This window comes from Staurois parvus, unplaced genomic scaffold (assembly GCF_062004578.1).
Source record: "Staurois parvus isolate SC_StPar_1 unplaced genomic scaffold, SC_StPar_1.0 ptg000395l, whole genome shotgun sequence".
Classification (NCBI taxonomy): domain Eukaryota; kingdom Metazoa; phylum Chordata; class Amphibia; order Anura; family Ranidae; genus Staurois; species Staurois parvus.
The window spans coordinates 525,662-551,406 of record NW_028318191.1 but is presented as its reverse complement, the minus strand read 5'-3'; the positions used below and the strand labels follow the sequence as shown (position 1 = coordinate 551,406).

Genomic DNA, 25,745 nt, shown 5'->3' with positions numbered 1-25,745 from the left:
GTGCTTTTGGCGCTGCAGAGAAAGATAAAAAGCCATTAGCGCCGTTCTTCCTGCTTAGAAAACCCCCAGTGCCAACACACCTGTCCTCCTCTCACAGAGGTGACGTCTCCAACATTACACTCCCGCCCTCACTCCTCCAGCAGGAAATGTGCGCCGCAGGAAAGCCCCGCCCTCGTCTTTCACCTGGTGCTTTCCCGTAAATGCTGTCTGGGAACCAGTAAGCAGTGACTGGAGGAGGAGCTCCGCACATAGGTGACTGGAAGAACCAATCGCTGCCTCATGGGCGGGGCGGAGGTGTGCAGCGGTATCGCTGTTTGTGTTACCTTGCAGTATTTCTCAGGGACGTAGAGGAGGGCGGAGGTATTGGTACTGTATACATGGAGTTGAGGGAAGCCGGGCTGCGGCGGCAGGCGGTGAAGAGACATTTACATAAACATAATTTAAAGCACCGCTATGAGTTCCTGGAGACGCTGGGGAAGGGGACGTACGGCACGGTGAAGAGAGCCCGGGACAAGCAGGGGAAAGAGGTGAAAAGCGCTCGTGTTCGATGTGCTGGGCTTACTGGCTGCGTTGTGTGCAAATGTTCCTGCTTGCTGGATGAATAGCCTCAGGGCTGTGTTTACTGCCACCCTGTTCTGTTAATAGGATATATATATATTTTACAATTTGTTTTATATTTTTTTCATGGAGGAAAGAAATTTACTAAGACTGGAGCAGCTGTGTGTAGTAGCCAATCAGCTTCTAGCTTCAGCTTGTTCACATAATCTTTCAAAATAAAAGCTAGAAGCTGATTGGTTACCATGTCCAGCTGTTTCAGTCTAATTTCCCCTCACAATCTGTTTACCTATCTTGCACGTTCTTCTGATCTGTGATCTCAAGAGTCCTGGTGTCTGGAGAATCCTCTCCATCCCAGAAAATTCCAGGTGTGTTGGATCCCCCCCCTCTGAATCCCTGTGATTCCTTCCACTGACCCATACATCACTGCAAGGCGCAGAATCAGTGCTTAGATAGGGAAAACTTTTTTTTTTCTGGTGTATTCAGGCTTAAGCGTCTTTCATTTAGGCTGCATTCACACTTGAGTGTTTTGTAGGTTGATCCTGGGTGTGTGGTACGGCATATCACATGTGATTTGCACAGGAACCACACCGCATTCCTGTGCAAATTTCATGCAAATTCTGTGCATTGCGATTTGAGCCATACATTTTGGCTCAAATCGCACTGCATCTGCACCAAAAAAGGTGCAGGACCCTTTTTTTAGTCCGCACTAGAATTGGACTCACACCCATGTGATCCGATTCTGCACATCACACCGCGTTTTGCGGACCGGTTTCAGGGTGTTGTTAACTTAACGTACACACCTGCATTCCACACCGCATCAGTGTGAACCCAGGCTTAAGCTCCAAGTTCCAAAAACTGCTCAAACTTAAAAAATCAATTGTTCTGTATGGTGCTTGCTCGTGTGATCAGGTGCAAACAGGAATGATAGAGAACAAATGATTTCAGTTTGAGCTTTTTTGGAGCTTCGAGTTTCATGCTACGAAATGTTGAAGTGTGAATGCAGCCTTAGCGACTGCTACTGGGAAGTTGAATGGTTGTGTAGGTTTGAAAAATGCTTTATTGCAAGCGTTTTCATGTCAGCTGCCAAAATCGCCCCATCCTGCCTCCAAAGTCACTCGTTTTTGAGATTCGGGCATTACGCTACTTGTGCCTGAGCACGCCTATGTGACCAGACAGAATTTAATAGAATGGGATTGGGTTGTGGAGCTTTCACCACTTTAATACTGGACACTTTTACCCTCTTCCTGCCCAGGCCAATTTTCAGCTTTCCACACTATCACACTTTGACAATTGCACGGTCATGCAACACTGTACCCAAAATACATTTTTATCAGTTTGTTCACACAACTAGAGCTTTCTTTTAGCTCTCATGTGCACTTGACCTTTTTGATAACGCTGGTAACGTTAGCTGTGTATAGAAACGTTAAAAATTTGAGTTTTCACCTTTTTGTAGTGTTTTTGCATTAGCGTTTAGCAGCGTTTTTCCACGTTTGTGTTTTTTAGCTTTTTTTTTTTTTTTTTGACCAAAAAAAATTTTTGGGGTAAAAAAAAAACTGCCAGTTTGCAGCGTTTTGATGTGTTTTTCAGCATTCGAGTGTTTTTACTGCTGAAAAACTCCTCTAGTGTTTTGGGGTATTTTTCCAGCCAAAAAACGTCCCAGCCAAAAAAAACGTTGATTATAGCCTATGTGTGCATGGACACATAGGATAACGTGCTGGGGAGTTTATTGGCTGTAGAAAAAAACATCAAATGCCAAAAACAGCAGCTGTAAAAATGTAAAGTGTGCATGAGGGCTAATTGGCATTTAATCACCACTGTTTGTTTTTTTATTTTTTGCTAAATAAACGAAAAAATAAATTTGTTGTTTCTGTTATAACATTTTCGAAATTAATAATTGTTCTTCATAGATTTAAGCCAAAATATATTCTGCTACATTTCTTTGGTGGCCCTTCTATTCTTTCCGTATTGAACTGTATTGTAATTACATTGGAAAGCACTGCATAAACTGTTGGCACTATATAAATTTTGTATATTAATAGTGATTCTAACAGTCTATCTCATTTCATGAGGTTCAAATACACCAGGACAGTACAGATATCCCCCAAATGACCCCTTTTTGGAAAGTAGACAGTCTGAGGTATTTAGTAAGAGGCATGGCAAGTTTTTTGAAGTTGTACCGTATTTTTCGCTCCATAAGACGCACCTGACCATAAGACGCACCTAGGTTTTAGAGGCAGAAAACAGGGAAAAAAAATTCTGAACTAATGGACTGCAGACATAGTACAGGGGATGACCAGAGACTGCGGACACAGTACAGGGGATGACCAGAGACTGCGGACACAGTACAGGAGATGACCAGAGACTGCGGACACAGTACAGGAGATGACCAGAGACTGCGGACACAGTACAGGAGATGACCAGAGACTGCGGACACAGTACAGGAGATGACCAGAGACTGCGGACACAGTACAGGAGATGACCAGAGACTGCGGACACAGTACAGGAGATGACCAGAGACTGCGGACACAGTACAGGAGATGACCAGAGACTGCGGACACAGTACAGGAGATGACCAGAGACTGCGGACACAGTAGAGGGATGACCAGAGACTGTGGATAGTACAGGGGATGGCTGCTGACCTTTGGGGAGGGGGGGAGCGGGTACCTGAATTTGACAGGTACCCGCTCCCACTTCCGCGGAGTTGTCCTTTCATCTTACCTGTTCCTCTATCCAGCCGCGCGCTGTCTTCCCGGCTTCTGTAATGGCTCTCGGCATGACAGCCGGGTGCCCAGTGCGCATGAGCGAGAAGCACTTGCGCTTTGTGATTGGTCCGGCGGCTTCTGGGATCTGTCATGTGTCCCAGGTGCCGCCTTACCATTCACAAAAAGCACCGCTTCTTGCGCATGCGCACTTGGCAACCGGCTGTCATGCCCACACTACAGAAGCCGGGAAGACCGCGCCGCTGGATAGAGGAACGGGTTAGATGAAAGGACAACTCCACGGAAGTGGGAGCGGGTACCTGTCAAATTCAGGTACCCGCTCCCCCTCCCTCCCCAAAGGTCAGCACTCATCTCTATAAGGTCCGGCTGTAGAGCTGAGCTGCCGGCCCGGTATTCTGACACGGCGGCAGTGGAAATACCGGACCGGCCGCTCCATATTCGATCCATAAGACGCACTGACATTTTCCCCCCTTTTTTTGGGGGAAAAAAGTGCGTCTTATGGAGCGAAAAATATGGTAATTTATTGGAAAATGAAAAAAAAAATGAAATTAACATACTGTTACCAGTGGTGGTGATCAGGGACACTGACTTGTGACAGTATGTTTTTTTTTTTTTTTTGTTTTTTTTTACCCACTGTGAACAGAGTAATATAATATTGCCATAGTAACATTGTACTACTCTGGGGAAGTGATTAGTATTTTTTTTTACTTTTTTACACATTGCTTATAGAAATGAATTTCATTGCTATAAGCAAGCATTTTACTGGATGAAATCGATTCATTCAGTTTTTGTTGTGATTAGCTGTGATTGACCACAAATAATCACATGACACAGATGGGCTTTGATTTGCCCAGTCTGTACCATGTGATCACTGTGACCAATCACAACAACACAATTATATACAAAGGATGGCATGAAAGGAAGCCATAAATTGTTTACAATTGTCACATGACCTGCTGTGATTGGTCACAGCCATCACATTGTACCGGTCTGTTGCCAGTACCCAGATCAATCATCGACTGTGTCCACTGGATACAGCCAGTGACAGATCTTGACACAGCACAGCTGCGCATGAGGCAGAAATTCAGGAAGACATCATACAAAGTCCGCCCTGATCAATGAAAGTCTTGCCCAGCCATCATTTTACTAGAGGCGGGTGGGAACTGGTAATATATTACTAAAGGCAAAACCGTTTTTAGTTTTGGATAGTGCGGATGTGGATAAGATCCCCTGTCAGGTTTTTATTGCTGTGTGTGCCCCCATTTAAGGAGATTCACCCTCTCTATTTGTCCTGTTTACCATTATCAAAACCGAAAGTAAAAGAAAATCCTAAATTTTGGCTGTCCCTCCCAGAAAAGTAAGAGGGGAAGTTTTTCAATGGTGACACTAGTTCTGTTAACCTGTGGGTCTCCAAGGAATTTTCCTGATTTGCAGAGATTTTCTCACTTCCTGTTTGGCAATGGGACTGAAAGTGAAGGTTAATCTCCTCAATAGGACTCAGATGGCAAAAAAATAAACCGACAGTGGTTATAACCCTCCCACACTCTATCCAACATGAATTAAAGAAAAAAAAAAGTTTGCCTGTAGTTCTACTCTAAGTGGTGGTAAACCTCAGACATGAAATGTGAAAAAAAGCATATCGCTCTATAGTGTGTACTTTTCTCTATCCAGAGCATGAAGTGTAATTTCTTTTTGCTGCTTCATTCCTCTATCCCAGTGGTTCTCAACCTGTGGGTCGCGACAACTTGGGGGTCAAACGACCCTTTCACAGGGGTCGCCTAAGACCATCGGTAAAAACATATTTCAGATGGTCTTAGGAACCGAGACACCGCTCCTCTATCCGTCTCCAGGCGGGTCCGCCCACATGCAGATACGCCCACATACGAGTACCCGGCATGATGACATCATTGCGCCAACCCCATCACATACACCCTGTACAAGTAGAGGTGTATGTGACAGGGTTGGCGCCATAATTATTATTATTATACAGTATTTATATAGCTCTAAAAGGTTTGCTCAGCGCTGTACATTATAGTGGGGGACAGAACATGTTACAATACAGTAACAAAACACGAGGGAGTCAAGGGCCCTGCTCTTTTCATAATGTACTTATGTGGACCAGTCACATGTGTAAAGAGCAGCGACTGTGTAGAAAGCAGCTGCTGTGTTTGAAAGCAGCAGTATTGGAGGTAAGATATTTACATTACGATTCATAATAGTAGCAAAATTACAGTTATGAAGTAGCAACAAAAATAATTTTATGGTTGGGGGTCACCACAACATGAGGAACTGTATTAAAGGGTCGCGGCATAAGGAAGGTTGAGAACCACTGCTCTATCAGCATAAATCATTTCTGACACCAAGAGAAAAATGGTGACGGGAGGGACCACCAGCAGATTGACAGCCTCAGCTCTGTTCCTGCGAGCAGTGTGGAAGGGCGATGTGTCTCTTCCCTTCAATTAGCTCTCCTCTGCAGAGTGTAATTTCAGCTCTCTGCCCTTCTTTTTTTTTTGCAGAACTCTGGTAAGCTTTAAAATTCAGCACTTTGAATGGATGTAGAGAAAAAAAGATTGCAAATAAACAGCTACAACCTATGTAGGAGGATTTGTTTCATCTCTATGTATCACCTGAGGCCAGTCACTTTTACTGGGTATGTGTAAGGGGTTACAACCACTTAAAGCTTCAAGCCACAAAATGCTCAATTGTAGATCAAAGGTGAGCTCTGGAAGAGAGCGATGATCATCGGCATGGGAAAGTAGAATGTTTTTGAGCTCATGCACACAGCCGACTAGATCAGTGTATTTCTGTGGTGCTGACACTGCTTGTAGCTGTTGGCATGTAATTTAACACAGAGGAATTAACTGTGGTTGGGGCAGATGTGCACTCCTATCTGCATCCAGGGGCACATATCCATCCCTAAATGTTTGGTAATCGTTCCATGTGCCATTCCATGTGAACAGCTATGGACAGAGTCAGCCTGTCATTCATTTGTACAGTCTTCTTTCTGCTTGCAGCTGTCCATACCCACCACAGAAATACACTGATCTAGGCAGTGTATGGCCCCAGTAGGCAGTGTGCAATAGCCTGTAAAGGCTAAGTTCAAGTTTGGAACATTTTACATGGTGCACCCATTTTTAGGGAGGGACATGTACCAATTCAGCATCTGCAGTCTCTCAGCAGGTTCCTGAGGCTGGGATAACAGGTGTATGCAAACAGCTGCAGCTGCTCAGCTCATACAAACCAATGACAGGCTGAAAAGAGCTATCACTGCTCACTTTGTAGGAGTGGATATCTAAGCATCTGTCTGCCTCCAGGGTTGCTCATCTTTCGTTAAAGGATAAGTTCACCTTTGGGAACATGTTACATGTTCCCGTTTTGTGGGTGGAACGTGCAACATGTTCCCATTGCCATAGCCACTGCCCGCTCCACTGCATCTAGTGACAGCTAGTGAGGGATCTTCTCTCCCTGCTAGCTGTCCGCCTGGCTGCGTCATTCATTCACAGAATTTGGTGAATGGAAAATTACAACTCCTAACAGTCTTTGCGGCTGTCAGCTTGTAATTCTCACAGTTCATTGCCTCTTTCTTTCGAGATACAAGCACACGGACAATGTGCTCTCATATTTTATTTTTTTTTATAGAGGTGAACTTATCCTTTAACTGCCAGTAACCTCTGGTTGTGCAGATACATATAAAGGGCAATGGCTACCCATATCATTGCTGCAGCTGCTCACATAGAGCTGTGATCCCAGGTGCAAAAAGCTGTTGTTTCTTGCTGCTATAATCGCCCCATGCGAAGAAGGCCTAACGTATTTAACTAGCAACTACATAGAGTGAAGGTCTCCTTTGAACAAATTATTTTAAGTTGTGTGTGTGTTTACACAGCACCATGTTTTAATAGCATGTCTGTGACCTACTGGGAAGATTTCACTCTCAATTTGTACTGATGACCGTTGTTAGCAGGAAAGTGAACTCATTTTTCCCCAGAAGAAGTGATGGGAAGCCATCCAGTTGAGACCTCCTGTTCCATTGACAGCTATCCAAGAAAGAAATTCTGCTTGCTTTGGGGAGATTTTGTCTCCAGGGCAGGTAAAGTAAAATGCTTCCAGCAGGAGACTGATAAAAAGAAAAAGCAAACTGTCAGAAGTTTTAACTCTTCAATACTTTATTCAAAAATGGAATAACAAAAGGATTTAATTGTATGTTAAGTATATTTTTTTAACTTTTGGTATATTTTACGTTGTGGTCATAAAGTTTCATAACATTTGTAATTTCATCTCCTCCTTTGTTCAGTTTTGACTTGCCTACAACCCATGAGTAGTCATCAAACTTTAAGACTCCATTCACACTAGGGCATTTCAAACCATGGGCGGAATCGCCACGAATCTGCCTGAGATTTGAAAACGCGTGTTTAGGTGACATTCATTTTGATGGCTTGTGAAAATTCCCGGGGGGGGGGGGTTTGTTATGTTCACAGCTTATTTTTCAACATGACAAACTTACCACAGTCGCACAAACAAAATCACGAGACGCACAAAGCCCAAAAAAGGTTCCAGAACCATTTTTGGGTGTCGCGTTTTCTGCTATTTTGTTTGCCAGAAACATGCACAGATTGTGGGTTTTTCACACAACGTGAACCTAGGGTTATAAAGACATCCCTATATGGATTAAGTAGGTTAGTTGTTTTGTAAGGCCCTTGCTGCAAGTAGATAAATCAAATGGAGAATATGGAATCTCATACTATGATTGTGCCACGAAAAAAATAGGCATCCTGTGAATGGCAGCGATGTTGAGTGAGTGAACCCTGTGGTCAATGTGCAGAGGGGAAGCCGCTCACTTAGAACCTGAGCAGGACCCAGAAGATCACAGACTACTATATACTTCCCCAACAATCCATCAGGTATATTGTATGGATACTTACACTGGACCGATGCAATGCAAACATTTCTTAGAGTTCCACTCTAACCACTTTAGGACCATCCCATAGCAGATATACTGCTACAAGGCGGCCCTCCTGTGCAAAATTGCACATATAAATGTGATTCTGCATTTCCACCGCGTTGCCGGCAGGCCGCTTTGGCTGTGATAATTCACAGTAGAAACCGATCTGCAGGTGCCAGGCAATGGATCCACTGGCACCCCACCAGCAGATTGTCGGGCAGAGACACAGAATGGAGCTTGGCCTATGTAAACAAGACAGAACTCTGATTTAACAGGGGAAATGATGGATCTTGTGTTCCTGCTAAGCTGGGAATAAGGTCCATCACTTCCCTTAGTAAAAGCACCTAACACAGTACACAAAACACAAAGCTAGGCACACAGTTAACACTTTGATCTCACTAGATGTTTAACCCCTTCCCAGCCAGTGTCATTAGTACAGTGTTGCGTATTTTTAGCACTGCTCACTGTATTGGTGTCAGTGGTTCCCACAGTCCCGATATAAGTTGCTGATTGCCACCATTACTAGTATTTAAAAAAAAAAAAAAAGAAAATTAAAAACCAGTATAAATCCCATCGTTTGTAGATGCTATAACTTTTGCGCAAACCAATCAATATACGCTTATTGGGATTTCTTTTTACCAAAAATATGTAGCAGAATACATATTGGCCTAAATTTATGAACAAAGTTGATTTTTAAATTTTTTTTTTTTTTAAACTTCATTCGCTGGCTTAAAAATTCAAAAATCTAAAGTGGTATTCGAGATAAGGGAAGCCCCTGCACATTCACTTCGCTGACCACTGTCCCTTTTTTTGGGGGGGGCATGACAATTAAACAAATGATGCTGTAATCTATGTTTCCTGATCTGAAAAAATTATAATTTGCCATAATAAATTAAATATGTACAAAATCACTAGAGTTTCCCTTTATATTCTCTTTCATTGGTTTTTTTGTGATGATAATATTGTAAGATACTTGTTACTTGTCTGTTTGTACATGAGGCTTGATTACTGATCTCACACTGTAAAGGGATGCTAAGTCTACTTTGTCCAGGTCTGATGGTGGCATAGGGAGGGGCAAGAATAGGATTCCTTTTAGCATTTGCTCTCCTGTTGCACGGTTACCCACAATTAGCTTGCAAACATTTGCAGTAGCCGGTAATCTCTGGATAAAAGCTCTGCTTCCTTTATAAAGCAAATTCCAGGCTGTGTCCTGGCCTACAGTCACATGCTGTCTGCTTTTAACCCATACCTAACAATTCCAGAAGGCACCTTTTCTGAAGTAACAAAATGCTAAAGCTAGTGTTGCTTCAAATGGAAGGATTAGATTGTTTATTGGTAAATGTCTTTTTATACTGCTTTGTACTTTCCTGTGAAGAATTTGGCAGGGACTTAGAATTATGTGTGCAACTGTGCATGTGGAGACTTTATAAGGATATCCTTTGTTTACAGAAACTCTTTTGTCACATGCCCCTTATGTGTCATGGTCATCCCTCTGAAATTCCCCCATACAGTTGTCTATGTAAACAGAATGATACATTCCCAGGGAAACTTCTCTAACTTTTAGAGGTAAACCACGCTTGCTAAAAATGAGTGTGGGATGTGTGTGTAGAGTTTATGTTCTACAGTTGCCTGCTTTTACTGCTTTTAAACCAAAGTTCATTTAACAAGTTTTAGAACAAAAATGCTTGTTGCAGAGCCTTAAAGGATAAGTTCACCTATCGTTACATGTTACATCCATATGCGGGTTCTTCTCCCCCACTCGCTGTCACAATTAAAAAAACAAAAAAACAAAAAAAAAATCCTGCTGCTGAGCGTTCAATCACAGAGTTCAGTGAATGGGAAACTACAAGTACCGTCAGCCTTTGCAGCTGTCATTTTGTAGTTCTCAATGATCTACGAGGCACTTTTAAGCGCTGATCGCGGGTGCCAAGCTTTCCAGGCTCCTTTTTGAAAAAAAAAATGCTTTTTTTTTTTTTGCTTTTTTTTTGTTTTTGCCTGCAAAAAAAAAAAAGTGCATTTTATTTTAAAAAGTGAACATGTCTTTAAAGTGTACCTAAGTCCAAGAACAAACATATTAGTATATTTACTGCAAAATGTCCTCGACAAAGTCCGTTGACTAAAGTGATATCTTTTTTTTTTTTTTTTTTTTTTTACTAGAGTAAAAAAAAAAATCCAGTATATATATATTTGAAAACACTATAACTTTCACGTAAATCAATAATTTACAGGTATTGGGATTTTTTTCAGCAACGACATGTAGCAGAATACATTTTGGACAACATTTATGATGAAATGTTTGGGGTTTTTTTCTGGACATATTTATTAGCAAAAAGGCAAAAATATGTTTTTTTCTCAATTGTTGGCCTTTTTTTTTTTTTTTCTGTTTATAGCGCAAAAAAAAAAAACCGCAGTGGCGATCAAAGAAAAAGAAATCTCCATTTGTGGGGAAAAAAGAACATAAATGAATAAATGACATACAGTATGTTCATTTTGATGTTCCTCACCACAGCTCACCCGTAGCTCTGCTTCTGTCTGCATTTCTACCCGCTCAGCTGTGGTACATAGAAATGAATGAATTGTCATGCTGACATTTCAATAAAGTAGAAAAAAATAAAACAATGGTTTGGGGTCCAGAAGCCCAATGAACCGCTGGTCATAATGCCAGTCAGAACTGAAATTTCTGCAGCAATTTGCCGTTCTAATAGTGTAAACATCAAATATGTCTTTTAGTACTGGTATACTTCCCTCTGGTCTGCTTCACAGTCTCTCTTGACAAATGATGGGATCTATGCTGTATGAAGATACTGTACAAGGTTATGCATCTTTCAATGATGATTATGACAAAAATCTGATTTTCTTAGCTGGCTGTAGATCGTTTGTGTACGTGCTGTTATGTTGCTGCTGTCATATGGCTAAGCTTAGTAAGTCTTCTGAAGCTGTTGGATTTTGTAGTGTGCTTGCAATTTTTGCTGAAAGTGAATACTTTTTGAGTTTTAATTTGCTGTAGTCATTGTGACACAGACCTTCTATTGACTGCCATTCATTTTTTATAGTGTCAGAAACATTTGAGATTTTTTTGATGCTGCTCCGTGATCGGTTGTGTGATGTAGCATTCAGGACTGGGCCAGTCCCCATTATGGTGTTTTTTTTTTCGGAGTGTTTCTAAATAAAATGTAACAAAAATAAATATCTACATAACTGACATGTAAATAGGAAAACTGGTATTGAATCCTATGAATGATGTAATAGAATTTCCTCTAGAACACACCCTCCTTCCACCCACCTGAAATAACACTGTCCATTTTTGTGCTGGTTGTTGTCATGCCCCTTACACATCTTATGTAACCAGTTGCTCTCTGAGTGGTTCAGTTTGGTTTGGTTTCACAAACTGCTTCTTTAACATAGTGGTGATAGTCAAGATTTCTCTTTTGTGAAACTCAATTACTTCTGCATTCCTGCTCTTAGCATTGTTTTCTTTGTTATTTGTGTTTTACATAATAAGGAGAAGGGGGAAGAGATGGAGCCATTTACACACTCTCTAGACGTCATCACACAGCACCACAATAAAACCTGCTAAATCTGGTCCACTTGGCAAAGAAAACATGTGCAACTGCAAAATGTGTGCATTGACATTCCCTAATGTGTTGTGTGTTTTTTGTATGTGCTGCTGTATGTTCTTGTGTTGGTGGGGGCGGTTTGTTGTGTTTTTTTGTTTTTTGTTTTATTTTTAAAGACAATACTTTTTTAGCTAACATGCACTGTGCTGAAACATTATCACCATGCACTCCAGTATGATTATTATTATTATACAGGATTTATATAGTGCCAACAGTTTACACAGTGCTTTACAATATAAAAGGGGACCGTACAATTACAATATAGGATAGCTCTGCTCAAGAAACTTACAATCTAAAGGTGTTGTCAGTATGCATGAATAGGGCTTCATTCACACCTGCACAGTCCCAATGCAAAGACATAGAAATTTTGTGTTCGTTCACAAGACACATCCCAACATTACAGTTTGAATTTAAGCTACTGAAATGCCACTTGTGACAGTAAAGTTTGAACATAAAAAAGGTGGGGGGAGTGTGATGTGCGGCAGGGATCAGCTTTAGTAGCTTGCAAGATTTCTAGCAGGATCAACAGGTATTTGTCAGTACCTGTGTATTTACAGAGACAAAACATTGGAGAACGTCTGTATATTGTAGAGAGATTCTGCTTCTTTTTTTTTTTTTTTTTTCCTCTCCCGTTCAGTTTATATTTCAATGTTTATTGAAAAAGATTTTTTATAAATTAACAGACAACAGTTGAACAAAAGTCGTGACACAATATGTAGTCTCAATGCGATAAAGAGAACATGGGTTGAACACAAAACTTTACAGGCAATTCTTAAACCCTGCCAAAAAGCAGAGTACATCACTTACACACACTCAAAAATGCCATCCTAAACTAAACAAAAGGGTGCTTAGTAATGAGAACCAGGTGACCGAAGACCGGAGCACCTTATAGTGGGAAGAAGGCAAACCCAATCTAAAAAAATCCACAGCACAGTGGTGGGATTGGGAAAAGGGAGGGGAACCAGGAGGGAAGAGGTAGGAGACATTAGGATAAAGGGAAAAACCACTGGTCACTAGTTTGAGACTATAAAGTCATTGTCATCTAAGGCATTAAGAACATCGTACAACCAACAAAGGTATGACCAGAAAAAGAGAAGGGTAGTGATATTAGAGTAATAGATGAGGAAGGAAGGAGGGTCAAACCAGGGCTCCTCAAGGAACAGAAATAAACCAAATCCACAGCTTCCATAGGATATCAGACTTTTTAGTATTGTTACGGAGGATACAGGTGAGTCTGTCATTAACCATAATCCAGTTGAGTTTATTCTTGACATTGTCAAGTGGAATTACTGACAGTTTCCAATACTTGGCTATGGTAATTCTAGCCACCAACAACATATACTTTATTACTTTTTTTGACTTTCTGGGGACTTTGTCAGGAAATTTTATGAAAAAAGGCTGTCTCCCAGGATCTACGAATGTTCACACCCATCACTGTCCCATTCAGTTTAAGGAGATTTCAAATTAGCCAGTTGATTACCACTTTCATTGATATTCAAATGCAGTTGGAAAAAAACCATAAGGCTAATGTAGCTATGTAATCATTACAGGTATTTTTAAATTAATAAAAATACCTGAATTTGATTCTAGATTCTTAAGAGAAAATGTCGGAGGAAGAGAGGAGGGGCAGTGCTCGGAGTCAAACCAGTGTACTACTAACAGGAGGAGAGTGAGTCACCAGTCTGCATTACTGAAGCTGAGAAAAGTTAGGTCATTTGTCTGGTTGTTTTGTCTGGCTGGGCTGAATCTCTCAGGACTGTATGGACACAAAATACAAATGCTTCGACAGGAAAAACAACTCTTGCATGCATTTCAACTGCATATTTAGTTTTTTGCCTGGAGTCCAGCTTTAATGTCATGTGCTGGGTTGTAGCTGTAATAAATTCAGAATCAAAATATATATGTCCCACATACTCACATGAGATGAACAGTGATACATTAATATTGCTTTTAGTAAAATTTAGCTTATATTTTCACCATGTGACTACAAGGGGTTTTTTTGGTACAAGAATTGATCCATGTATGGCCATTCCCACTAGACAGAACTCGATCTAACAAATGTTGGAAAACTTTTGTCGATCAGCAGCTGCAGCGCTGATCATGGTACTCTGACAGTGGAGTTGTACTTCTCTCAGAATACATTGGTGGTGCAGGAATGATTCCTCCATCCACCTTGGATGTGGATGGGTGAATCCTGTGGGCTTTTTTTTTTCTCCACTAGCCCAAACACAGAGCATGCTGCTTGCGTTTTTGCCTCCTTCAGATGAAGATTCCTTCCTGCACTAGTGTGAGGATGAGCTAGCAACTGGATGGAGGGAAGTAAGATACCCTTCATCACAGCGGTATGATTTCATTATTCCTTGCATTAAGGTAAAAAATGTTTAGGCACCCCCTTTGTGGGAGCCCTCATTCAATCCAGTGCTGTACCCAGCTACAACGCTTCTCTCCCCTCACTTTCTGGTCTCACTGGCTTAGCTTTCAATCAAAGTCAGTGATGAGGGAGCGGGGGCAGTGTCGAGTCCCACTGTCTGTGTCTGTAGATGCAAACTGCAGGGCTAAGGAGCAAGCCCGCACAAGTGCCTCCCATAGAAAGCAGATTTTTTTTATTGGGGTATTAGCCAGAAAGGCAGAGCCAGTGGGGGATCCAAGAAGAGGAGACTGAGACTGCTCTGTGCACAGAGCAGTTAAGCATAAACCTATTTACTGTGTTTCTTAAAAAAAATTAAAAAAATTACAATCCCTTTAAGATCCAAAGAGTGGTGTGAGAAACCACTGAAGATGAGTCTTTAACCACTTGCCTACAGGGGATACCCCCTTCCTGCACAGGCCAGCTTTCAGTGCAGTCGCACTTTAAATGACAATTGCATGGTCATGCAACATTGTACTCGTATGAAATTTTTTTCATTTTTTTTTTTGAGACAGAGCTTTCTTTTGGTGGTATTTAATCACCACTGCGTTGGTTTTTTTTTTTTGCTTAACATGGGCACTGATAGCCTGCACTAATGAGGAGGCACTGGTAGGTGGCACTTATGGGCACTGAAAGGCAGCACTTGTGGCATTGATGTGCACTGACTGGCGGCATTGATGGGCACTGACTGGCGGCACTGATGGAGCTACACTGATCATCAGTACCCTGATGATCAGTGTACATGTCCACTCTGAGTAATGCCGATTACCGGCTCTCCTCTCCTCACAAGCTGTCAGCGTGACAGCTCGTAAGGAGAGGAATACCAATAACCAGCATTTCGTTATTTACATGCGATCAGCTGTGATTGGACACAGCTGATCACATGACAGAGCCAACGTCATCGGCTCTTTCCATTGATCGTTGATCCACTGTGTCCCAGGGACACAGCGCACCACCGATTGATGTGCTAGGGACACGCACACGCGGTTAGAGTGGGAGGACATCATATGACATCCTCCCAGGACGAGAGAACCGCCTTGTGCACGTCATTTCCTTCTATGGCGGGCGGGAGGCGGTTAAGGAGGTAAGTGTGCGTCATGAAAATGTGTGAGAAAGCACTTCTCACATATTCCTGGCTCTTCTGGTGAGTGCCATTTCCTGTCACACAAGGTTGTGGCTCCCAGACCATGAAAATTACTGAGGTGGCTGTCTTCTGCGTCATGAAAATTTTAGTAAAGAACTAGAGCATCCAAAGAAGCACATGTGCAATGTAAGCTTTTGAGAACCTTTTGCCATACTTTCCAGTTGCTTCTTTCTTTGGTAAACAGTGTGGTAGCTAGGAACACAAAAAGTGTGTTGAGAGTAGAGTTGGGCTTTAAGACAGTTTTGACACTATGGGATTATTTGAAGATACTAAAGATACCATTCCTGTCAGCTGCCATTGCTTGGTTCTTATTCTGCAAACACTAGTTATGCTGACTCTATGGGGCTTAAGTACTTTGAACCCCTAATCCAAAACCACAAAATAAATGTGTAGATAAGGACTTGTGACTTTGTGCTGATTTGTGTACGTGTTCCAGTTCAGTGGCTTGGAAACATGTTAGGAGGCAGTAACTACAGCCTCCACATTTTTCTTAGAAATGCTTTACTTTAATTGGGATCTGTTTTGGATACAGTCTACTGTTAACTTTTTCTAAAATCACATAAGGTGAAGTGTTGGATATAGTACTGGAATACTTGCTCAGTTTTTGTGCTTTAGTCCATTTTGCACGACTGGGTGAATCAATAAAAAAAATATGCTGTAAATGTTATTTTTAAGTAGAAAACAATGTAATTGCCAACAATTTTAGTTATACAGTCTGACAGACTCTCTTTACTGTATGGTGTCTCCATTTGTAAACCTGTCCCTTTTGCCATTCCTTGGAAATGAAAATTTCTAAACTGACCCTTGATGCGTGGTTGTTCTGTAGTTGACATTATTTTATATAAAAATGCCCAAACCTGGATTCCACCATTTATGAATACACCAATAATCATTTTTTATACATTTGTTTCTAGGTTGCCATTAAGTCAATCCGCAAAGATCGTATAAAAGATGAACAGGATATGTTGCACATTCGGAGAGAGACTGAGATCATGAGTTCCATTTGCCATCCTCATATTATATCAATATATGAAGGTAAGGATAACCATTTTAGAATATTAACAGATTTTTCTGTGACAGGTCCAGTAAAGAAGTGCACTCAGCAGAAAGAATTGAAAAGCGCGGTAGCTCAGAATACCAATTAATTTTACTTTTATATAAGTCATAAATAATGTATCAATTGTAACGTAACGGTAGCTAACAGCCGTTTGCTGATTTTATTTATTTTTAAATTTATTATTTATTTTTACAGAAACTTTTTATTGAAGTTTGTCAGACAAAAAGAGCCATTTGCTGATTAAAGCAGTTCTAAACCAGTTTTTTTTTTTTTCCCTTAAAGTTAAAAACATGTTATGCTCTTTGTGGTTTTGCATAGAGCAGCCCCAAACCCCCTCTACTGGGGTCCTATGCGGTGCTGTCTGCTCCTCTTCTTCTCTGAATGCCCCCAAAGCAAGCTGTTCTGCAGGCCTTGACTGTGTTCATCTATAGAACTGAGACCCTGACCCCCCCCCCCCCCCTCCCGTCCCTCCTCACATTGGAAGGGAAAACTGCTGCAGACAGGACATTGCTGGATCGAGATTGGACTAATGGAAGTATTTGGTAGAGGAGAGTAGCTGAGAGAGCTGCTATTTTGAAAGTTGTTTTTTTTTTTTGTTTTTTTTTTAATGCAGATTTTGCATTTTAGAAGCATTTTAACTGTACTATATAAGTGATGCTGTGAGTTATGTTTTTTCCCATTTTTAGTAATAAGGCCACACCTCTTGAAATCGGCACACATTAGAGAGTGACATGCTTTTACAGGTAGATAAGCTGCAGGATACAGGACATGGCTGTGCAGGTATAGTTCTCCTCCAGCAAGCCAGTTTAATTCCTGAACTGTCTGAAAACTGAGATCAGTCATGTTTTAAAATTGCAGTTCTGACACAGCCCCTTAGTCTGATTCAGAACAATAGATCTGTGTGTGACGCACACTAGCTTAATAAAGGTTGCTTGCTTTATGTTTTTTCTTACAAACAAAAAAAAAAACTTCCTCGAGGCATAGAGCACATGGCAAAATTACCTAAGTGAATAATTAACCTCATTTCAGCTTAAATATGTAATACACCCACATGCACTGGTTAAAAAGAGCCAATATGTTAAAAGGGTTCATAACTTGGTAAAAAACAGGAAAAAGGAAACCTGTGCTGAGAAAGATAAGTTTTTCCATTGTTTATTTATAACAGGTACTTGTATAGTTCCGTCCATTTCCGCAACAATGTATTGTACATTCACTTCAGTCCCTAACCCTCAAGGAGCATACAATTTAAGGTCCTTAACTCCCATTCATACACATACTAGGGTCAATTTAGACAGGAGACAAATGTAGTAATCCTCGTTAATAAGACCTTTCCTTTGTACTCATGTGTTACATTATCGTGCATAGTCTGGATATTAAGCAGCTAAAGCTTGTTTTTTACCTTTTTTTTTTTTTTTTTTTTTTTTTTTTTACTACTTCCTTATACATGTGCAAATTGCAGCTGTTGAAAGCCAGTTTATGCTGTCTAGTCAGGTTCAGAGCGAAAGTGCATACTACAGAAAGAACAAACATGGGTCATGCTTATCTGTAAAGGAAGATAACATAGGACTATAAAGTTATAAAAGAGCTCAGCCACCTGGCATACACTGGTTGGTGACATTCTATTACCTGGGTGAGCTCCAGTGCTTTGCCTTTTTCACACAGATGGTTTTGGAGAAAGCTGTGTAGTATGCCGAGGAAGTTGAGCAAATCTATGGACTCCATAGAAGGCAATTTCCCAGCACTGGAGTGGAATTTAATATACTTTGCATTATGGGTTTTATTTATATATGTGTTGGCCACAGTCTGAACTAAACTAAGTATTGAGAATTGCATGAAGAGTAAGTCCAAAGAGACATGTTCTACTGGATTAATTTGGGAAGTAACATAAGCTTTCTAATCAGTAATGCAAAGTGTTTAGTGCACCTTTCTGGCACAATCATATCTTTTCCTTTTCACAAAGAGAAGTATATTTAAAATACAAGCTCATCACAGCTGTCCATATATCTTGACCCACAGTGAAATCTATAAAATGTATATGAGCTTGAAAACAAAAATTTATGACCCTCGGTTCACACTATTGCCATTTTTGCCTCGCAAAATGCAGGGAAAAGGTCCCTACACCTTTTCAGAAATTGCAGGTGCGATTTCCAGTGCGGGATGTGTGCCATTAAGATTAATGACACCCACCCGAGGGTCCCATGTTTTCTGTGTGGGTGGTTGCTGGTCCTTGGATATGGTAGCTGCATTTGTTTTTTACATTTCAACTACTACAGAAAACACTGGTTGATCTTGTCCGATATGCAGTGTCGTTTGTCACTTCCTGTGAGCTTAAAAGAAAGCACAAAGATCGTTATGTAATGGAGATGAACAAATGCAGACCTGTCTGAAATTCATCCTGTGTAACAGTCATGGCTTCCCCATAAATACAGTGAAGGAAAGAAAGTGTTGACATAAAGGGACAGGAAGCCTTATTCACAGGATTAGCTTGTGAAAATAAAAGGAAAAAAAGTCTGAAAAAAAAAAGAAACAAATGCATCTAAGACGACTTTTTTTTTTGTTTGCAGGGTTTAATTGCACCCTAAATTTTATACAGAGAAATTGGTCTAAAATATTTTGTCACAGAAATCTAAATGATCAGATTTTTGCTAATGTTATTGCACAATAGCTGTTTGTTAACTTTGGCATATAACTTCATATTTGTAATAAAATAATGTGCGTCACGTAAGACAGCCTGAGAACATTAGAGTCCTGCATTTTATATTTAGTTAAATTAGGACTTGCAGACATGTTTAATGTTTGTTTTGCTTTCTGCAGAGGTAATGTTAAAGGATAAGTTAACCTTTTGGGAACATGTTTCACCCGTTTTTTTCCATAGCTCCTGCCGCCCTCCCTCTTTCTGATAGTATGGGGAAACTTCTCCCCATACTATCTATCAGATTTGAAGACAAGCGGCCACAAGGCCACATCTGTCATTCACAGAGTTCTGCGAATGAGTGCCTACAAGTTCTGGAAGCCTTAGCGGCTGTCTGCTTGTAGTTCATTGAAGCTTCCGTTTTAGAATATTGGTTTGCTCATACATCCCGTACAGCAAGCAAATATTCGGACAGGTCTGCAGGAGACCTGCATGACATCAGCCATCTACTGATCGCTGGTGCAATCCTTTCCAGGCTCCTGCAGATAAAAATAATAAATGCACATTTTTTTACCTGCAAAAAAGATTTGCATTTATTTATTTTCAAAAAGGTGAACTTATCCTTTAACTACTTATACTGACAGAAATCCTCAGCTGTATGGTTTGACTAAGTGTACCCAAACTTTTTTCACATCAATAAGGCCTTTTTTGTCCTTTTTCTTTATGTATGTGTTCCTATATTTTTGCATACTGAATTGATTCTTTCCTCTACAACAGTGTTTGAGAACAGCAGCAAGATAGTAATTGTTATGGAATATGCAAGCCAAGGTGACTTGTATGATTATATCAGTGAACGGCAGAGACTCGGTGACCAAGAGGCACGGAGATTCTTTCGGCAGATTGTATCCGCTGTCCAGTATTGTCATGCGGTAGGTATATGCTGGTAAACAAAGCATTTCAGTACTCTGTTAAGTCTGGTGCATGAAATAGACTGTACTTTCAGCCTTTATTAGGCTACTAGCACAAAGAGTACAATAAACCATAGTAAATGGCCTTCATTTTACTGAAGCCAGACCAGTACAAGATGAATTCCAATTGGGAACTTTACTGTTTGCACGGTTTTACTATTTCAGTGTACCATGATCTAAAAATTAAATTTTTCTTGACAGAATGGGATTGTGCATCGGGATCTAAAGCTTGAGAATATACTTTTGGATGAAAATAAAAATGTGAAGGTGAGCAGGTTGTTGCATAGTTTGGTACAGTTTTCTCCTGTATTTCTTCTTTGTGCATTTTTGTTTTTAATGCAACATTTCACATAAAAGAAAATGAGCTGCATTTCTGTCCACTTTAATCACAGGATAGCTTGTGACACAAACGCTTGTGTGCCCTAAACTGTGCCACCCATGGATACTATGATCTAAGGGAGGCAAAAATTGGACAATGACTGTTCAGTTCTAACCGGTCTAAAAACTACCTGGAAACTAGAGGCATAAAACTAAGTTGGCATACCTTAATATTGGGTAAATTTATTGATGATAATTTATTCTGCAACCAGTTCATGCCCTAAGGGCACACTTGTGTGCCCTCAGGTTGAAGTGGTTGTACCGGGATTATGGCTGCAGTGCAATTTTAAAGCATGACATGTTGGGTATTTACTCACCATAACTTTTTTCATATATTAAGAAAAAATAGTGTGTGTGTGTGTATATGTGTGATTTATAGATGTATATATTCGGAAAAAAAACACATGTGCATAAGTATTCACACCCTTTGCCATGACACTCATTGAGCTCCGGTGCATTCTGTTCCCACTCATAATCCTTGATGTTTCCAAAACTTGATTGGAGTCCACCTGTGGGAAATTCAATTGATTGGACATGATTAGTAAAGGCATAAACCTGTCTATACAAGGTCCCACAGTTAACAGTGCATGTCAGAGCACAAACCAAGCCATGAAGTCCAAGGAATTGTACGTAGACCTCCGAGAGAGGATTGTATCATGGCACAGATCTGGGGAAGGGTATAGAAAAATTTCTGCAGCATTGAAGGTCCCATCCATAAATGGAAGAAGTTTGGAACCACCAGGAATCTTCCTAGAGCGGGCTGCCTGGCCAAAATGAGCAGTCGAGGGAGAATTGCCTTAGCCAGGGAGGTAACCAAGCACCTGATGGTCGTTCTGAAAGAGCTCCAGCGTTTCTCTGTGGAGAGAGGAGAACCTTCCAGAAGAACAACCATCTCTGCAGCACTCCACAAATCAGGTCTGTATGGTAGAGTGGCCATACGGAAGCCACTCCTCAGTAAAAGGCAAATGGCAGCCCACCTGGAGTTTGCCAAAAGGCACCTAAGGGACATTCAGACCATGAGAAACAAAACTCTCTAGTCTGATGAAACAAAGATTGAACTCTTTGTCCAAGCGTCATGTCTGGAGGAAACCAGGCACCGCTCACCATCTGGCCAATACCATCGCTACAGTGAAGCATGGTGGTTGCAGCATCATGTTGTGGGGATGTTTTTCAGCAGCAGGAACTGGGAGACTAGTCGGCATCGAAGAAAAGATGAATGCAGCAATGTACAGAAACATCCTTGATGAAAACCTGTTCCAGAGTGCTCTGGACCATAGACTGGGGCGGCGGTTCATCTTTCAACAGGACAATGACCCGAAGCAGCCCACATAAAAAAGGAGTGGCTACGGATCAACTCTCTGAATGTCCTGGAAGGGCCCAGCCAGAGCTCAGACTTGAACCCGATTGAACATCTCTGGAGAGATCTGAAAATGGCTGTGCACCAACGCTCCCCATCCAATCTGATGGAGCTTTAGAGGTACTGCAAAGAAGAATGGGAGAAATTGCACAAAAATAGGTGTGCCAAGCTTGTAGCATCATACTCAAAATGACTTGAGGCTGTAATTGGTGCTAAAGGTGCTTCAACAAAGTATTGAGCAAAGGCTGTGAATACTTATGTACATGTTAGTTTTGAAATCTTTGCAATTTATTAAAAATAAAAAAAGGAAAAAAAAACAAACTTCTTCTCAGTCTAGGTCGCAGGTCATGGGTCCCTCCAGCAGATAAGGACAAAAAATTGGGCTGAAGTGTCCACCTGAAGCCTGACTTGAATCCTATCAAACATCTGAGGAAAGAGTTGAAAAATGCTATTCAGAGAAGGCAATTTTTTTTTTTTTTAAACCTTGGACTACATTTAGACGTATGGCTAACCTTGCTGTACCTCTGAAAAGCTATCTATGGTGGATTGGTTTTCACAGGCATTTGACAGGCAGTAAGGTGATATGTCACCTCGTCACTGCTTACTCTAACCCAGTAAATGCTGCGCAACCATATACATTACTCTTGGTTACGGCATGACCCCATGCAGCAGAATGTCAATTTTGTTATGGTTGCGAATTAAAGCATTGTGGCCACAGCATGCGTGTACCCCCAGTGTGGAGGGGTAGTAAAAACTGCTCAACCACCTGTTTTTATGCCACCCAAATGCAAGTGTAAACAATCCCTTAGACAGGTAGAACAGTTTGCTCAATAAGAATGAGCCAGACTACCTGCTGGCAGGTGCCAAAGTTTCATTGAGTGCTACAGAAATTGCTGGGTTGTGTGACAAAAAATATTAGATCAAGGATCCCACCAGTTTTATACATGCCATTTTCATTAGATTTATTATTTGAAATATTCTTTTAATCCAAAAATCAGAAAAGTCATTTTATTTATGTCGGTTACTTGTGGCAGTTATTTCAGAGACAATGAGTGCTTCTTTTTTTCCTTTGAAGGGTATTAAAAAAATTTTCTCCACGTCTGTATGTGCACATTATGCCAAGAGCTTTGGGCAGGACCAAAAGTTTTATGTTCTTGACATGTCCTTAGACTAGTATGTGGGAGGGGAAAAAAATCCTACCTTCCTCGTTTGATATTGCAAAGGTAGAATTTCTTCTGCGCACATTTCTTTACTCAGTATTTTTGTCAATGATTTACTTTTAAATATTATGCCTTGGGTAAAGATTCAAGTATATTGAGATGTATATTTGCTGACAGAAACTGAGCCATATGTTGGCAATATCTTTTTTCCTGCTATGCAATTGATGCCATAAAGCTGTAAAAACTGAATTATTCTGAGATTGGGAATTCCCCTACTAGAATAGCTAGCTCACTTTTATCTTGACAACTAGTCACTGATTAAAAAAAAAAGTAAAGTCAAAGTCATTACTTCGCATGGTTGTTTTTTTCGCCTCTAGAGATTATGTACAATGCAAAAATGCCAACCAATTTGCTTATACAGTACTACAAGTTGATACAATACTGCAAGCTTTAGGGATTTTGGTTATAGTGGTAGAGCAAAGTACTTTGGTAAATGTTTTCTAAGGTGCTGATTTCACAGTAATGTGTCCTGTACAATCCTCCCTGTTTTTTTGTCGTTGGTGAACTTTACCCTGCAGTAGGAGACATGTTTAAAAGTCTGATGTTGGCAGTGTTCCACTATCTATCTGTGCAAATACAGAAGGGAGGGTGTTTCTGGTTCAGTTATTTACAGGATCCTAAATACTGTACAGCTCTACAGAATCATATTAACCGGTTTAAGTCTTATGCCACCTTGCTCATTTCCTTTTTGCAGCTTTATTTCCTTTTATATTTTATTAATATATATATTTTTGTTTCTTTTTTTTTTTTTTTTAGATTGCTGATTTTGGACTTTCTAACATCTATCATTCGGGTAGCTATCTGCAGACATATTGTGGTAGTCCCCTTTATGCATCTCCTGAAATTGTCAATGGTAGACCTTATATAGGACCTGAGGTGAGATTGTGTCTTCTTCCCTACTTTTTATGATATCCTAAATGTGAACTGCTGGCCTCCAGTGTTTTTCCTACAAATAGGGATTTGAGAAACAGTTGTAATTTTATTATGCATATTTGTACAACAGCCGGTTTATTCTACAGGGCCTCTGCTTTCTGAAAATACTAAAATATGAAAATTTATAATTTGGGGTTTAAAGCAATATTCATGCAAACCCGAAAATGTATACATGAAGTGTGTCCAGGTGTGTAAAAGAACATTTATGCTGTGTTTGTAGGTGGATAGCTGGTCGTTGGGAGTTCTTCTTTACATTTTGGTTCATGGCTGTATGCCCTTTGATGGGCAGGATTACAAGAAACTGGTAGCTCAAATCACCTGTGGAGCTTACAAGGAGCCAAGCCACCCATCTGGTGAGTAACCTGTTGGTATCTGACGCGCACTGTCAGGTTATTTTTGTAACAGTGAGTCATTCCTACAGCAAACAACTGGCAGACATTTGTATCTATATCTAAATCCGTCTATTTACCACTGCTGACTTCAAATTTACTCTTTTTCTGCAGATGCATGTGGCTTGATTCGTTGGCTCCTGATGGTGAATCCAGAGCGCAGAGCCACACTATCAGATGTTGCTTCTCATTGGTGGGTCAACTGGGGGTACCAACAACCGTTAACTGAACCAGAGCAAACAAAAGAATCTGATTCACCGTTTTCTATTGTTGGTGGATGGTTTAGAAGATCATCTCGTCCACTGTGGGATAATGGCTCTAAAATGCGCTCTTTCTTACGCCAGCATCTTCCAGGGACAGCTTTATCTCGTCAGCGCTCACTTAAGCGCTCGAAGAGGGAAAATATGAGCCAAATAATATCTACACAGACTTCTCAGGAAAAAATCCCCTCTGTGGCACCAGTTCCTAAAAAAGGTATCTTAAAGAAGCCTCCACAACGTGAATCTGGTTACTATTCTTCTCCAGAGCATAATGAGGGAGAAGTGATGAGTGAAGAAAATAATGAATCTTGTTCTTTTTTTGCCACTGAGGCAAGTATTCCCCCAGTTGTCAGTACAGACACAAAAGAACCAGTAATCAGAAAAGGTATTCTTAAGCGAAATGGCAAGTTCTCTTCTGCTGGAGCAGCTCCTGAGTTGTCTTTTCATGCTGCTGACTGTTCTTTAAAAAATGAAAAGTTACCTATATGCATGCTTACTCATGAGAAAGTACCATCTTCTGTCAGCCAAGAGAGTATCCTTTCCACTGAGTCATTTGAGTTGTTGGATTTTCCAACCAGATACAGGGAGCGTCCAAGACGAAAAATGCGATCCATGAGAGCTAGTCTCTCCGCCGAAGATCTTTTAAACCTGAGTTCAGAGGATGACTTTGGATCTGATGGACCCAGACTCTGGAATATGGCTAGCTATCAGGCACGTGTAACAGAAAGCTGCCTATCCTTGGGTGTGTCAGAAGAAGAGGCAATGCAGGTTTACAGGACTGCTGTGCTCATTGGCAGAGAGCCAAGCTGAAAGCTTTTTTTTTTTTTTTTTTTTTTTTTTTTTTTTAATTTATTCAAAACCATGAACCTCTCAAAGAGGTGTCATGACAATCGAGCCCAGATGCCTTACTAAAGAATTACTGTGTCGCTGGTGAGTTACAGGTTGTACCAAGTATCTGTATAATGTGGCCTTGAAGTTGCCTCTTTTAAAAGCACAAAAGAAGCACATTCTGGTATCCTGGAATTAGGAGTCTGCTGATTTTAAAAAGTCTGAAAAAAATCTACTGACCAGAAGAAGTACTTGTGATTGCACTGGCGTTTTTTTTTTTTTTTTTTTTTATGGATTTTTTTCCACAAAGAAATGGCTAACCTGATCTTAAGAGATGC

General features: G+C 40.7%; 1 protein-coding gene across 1 annotated transcript; it reads left to right on the top strand.

The window, feature by feature from the left end:
- Positions 1-224: 224 nt before the first annotated feature.
- Positions 225-25,419, top strand: NUAK2 (NUAK family kinase 2). Its single transcript, XM_089686350.1, has 7 exons — positions 225-527; positions 16,300-16,420; positions 19,852-20,003; positions 20,244-20,309; positions 23,754-23,873; positions 24,151-24,283; positions 24,434-25,419. Exons 1-7 carry the CDS (start codon positions 378-380, stop codon positions 25,387-25,389), a joined length of 1,698 nt encoding a protein of 565 aa, XP_089542476.1. The 5' UTR covers positions 225-377; the 3' UTR covers positions 25,390-25,419.
- The last annotated feature ends 326 nt before the right edge of the window (positions 25,420-25,745 follow it).

Excerpts from the sequence above, each read along its gene's own strand:
- NUAK2 (XM_089686350.1), top strand. The coding sequence starts at position 378 with ATGGAGTTGAGGGAAGCCGGGCTGCGGCGGCAGGCGGTGAAGAGACAT. Across the intron at positions 20,310-23,753 it reads ATGAAAATAAAAATGTGAAG|ATTGCTGATTTTGGACTTTC; the intron begins GTGAGCAGGTTG and ends TTTTTTTTTTAG. Across the intron at positions 23,874-24,150 it reads GACCTTATATAGGACCTGAG|GTGGATAGCTGGTCGTTGGG; the intron begins GTGAGATTGTGT and ends CTGTGTTTGTAG.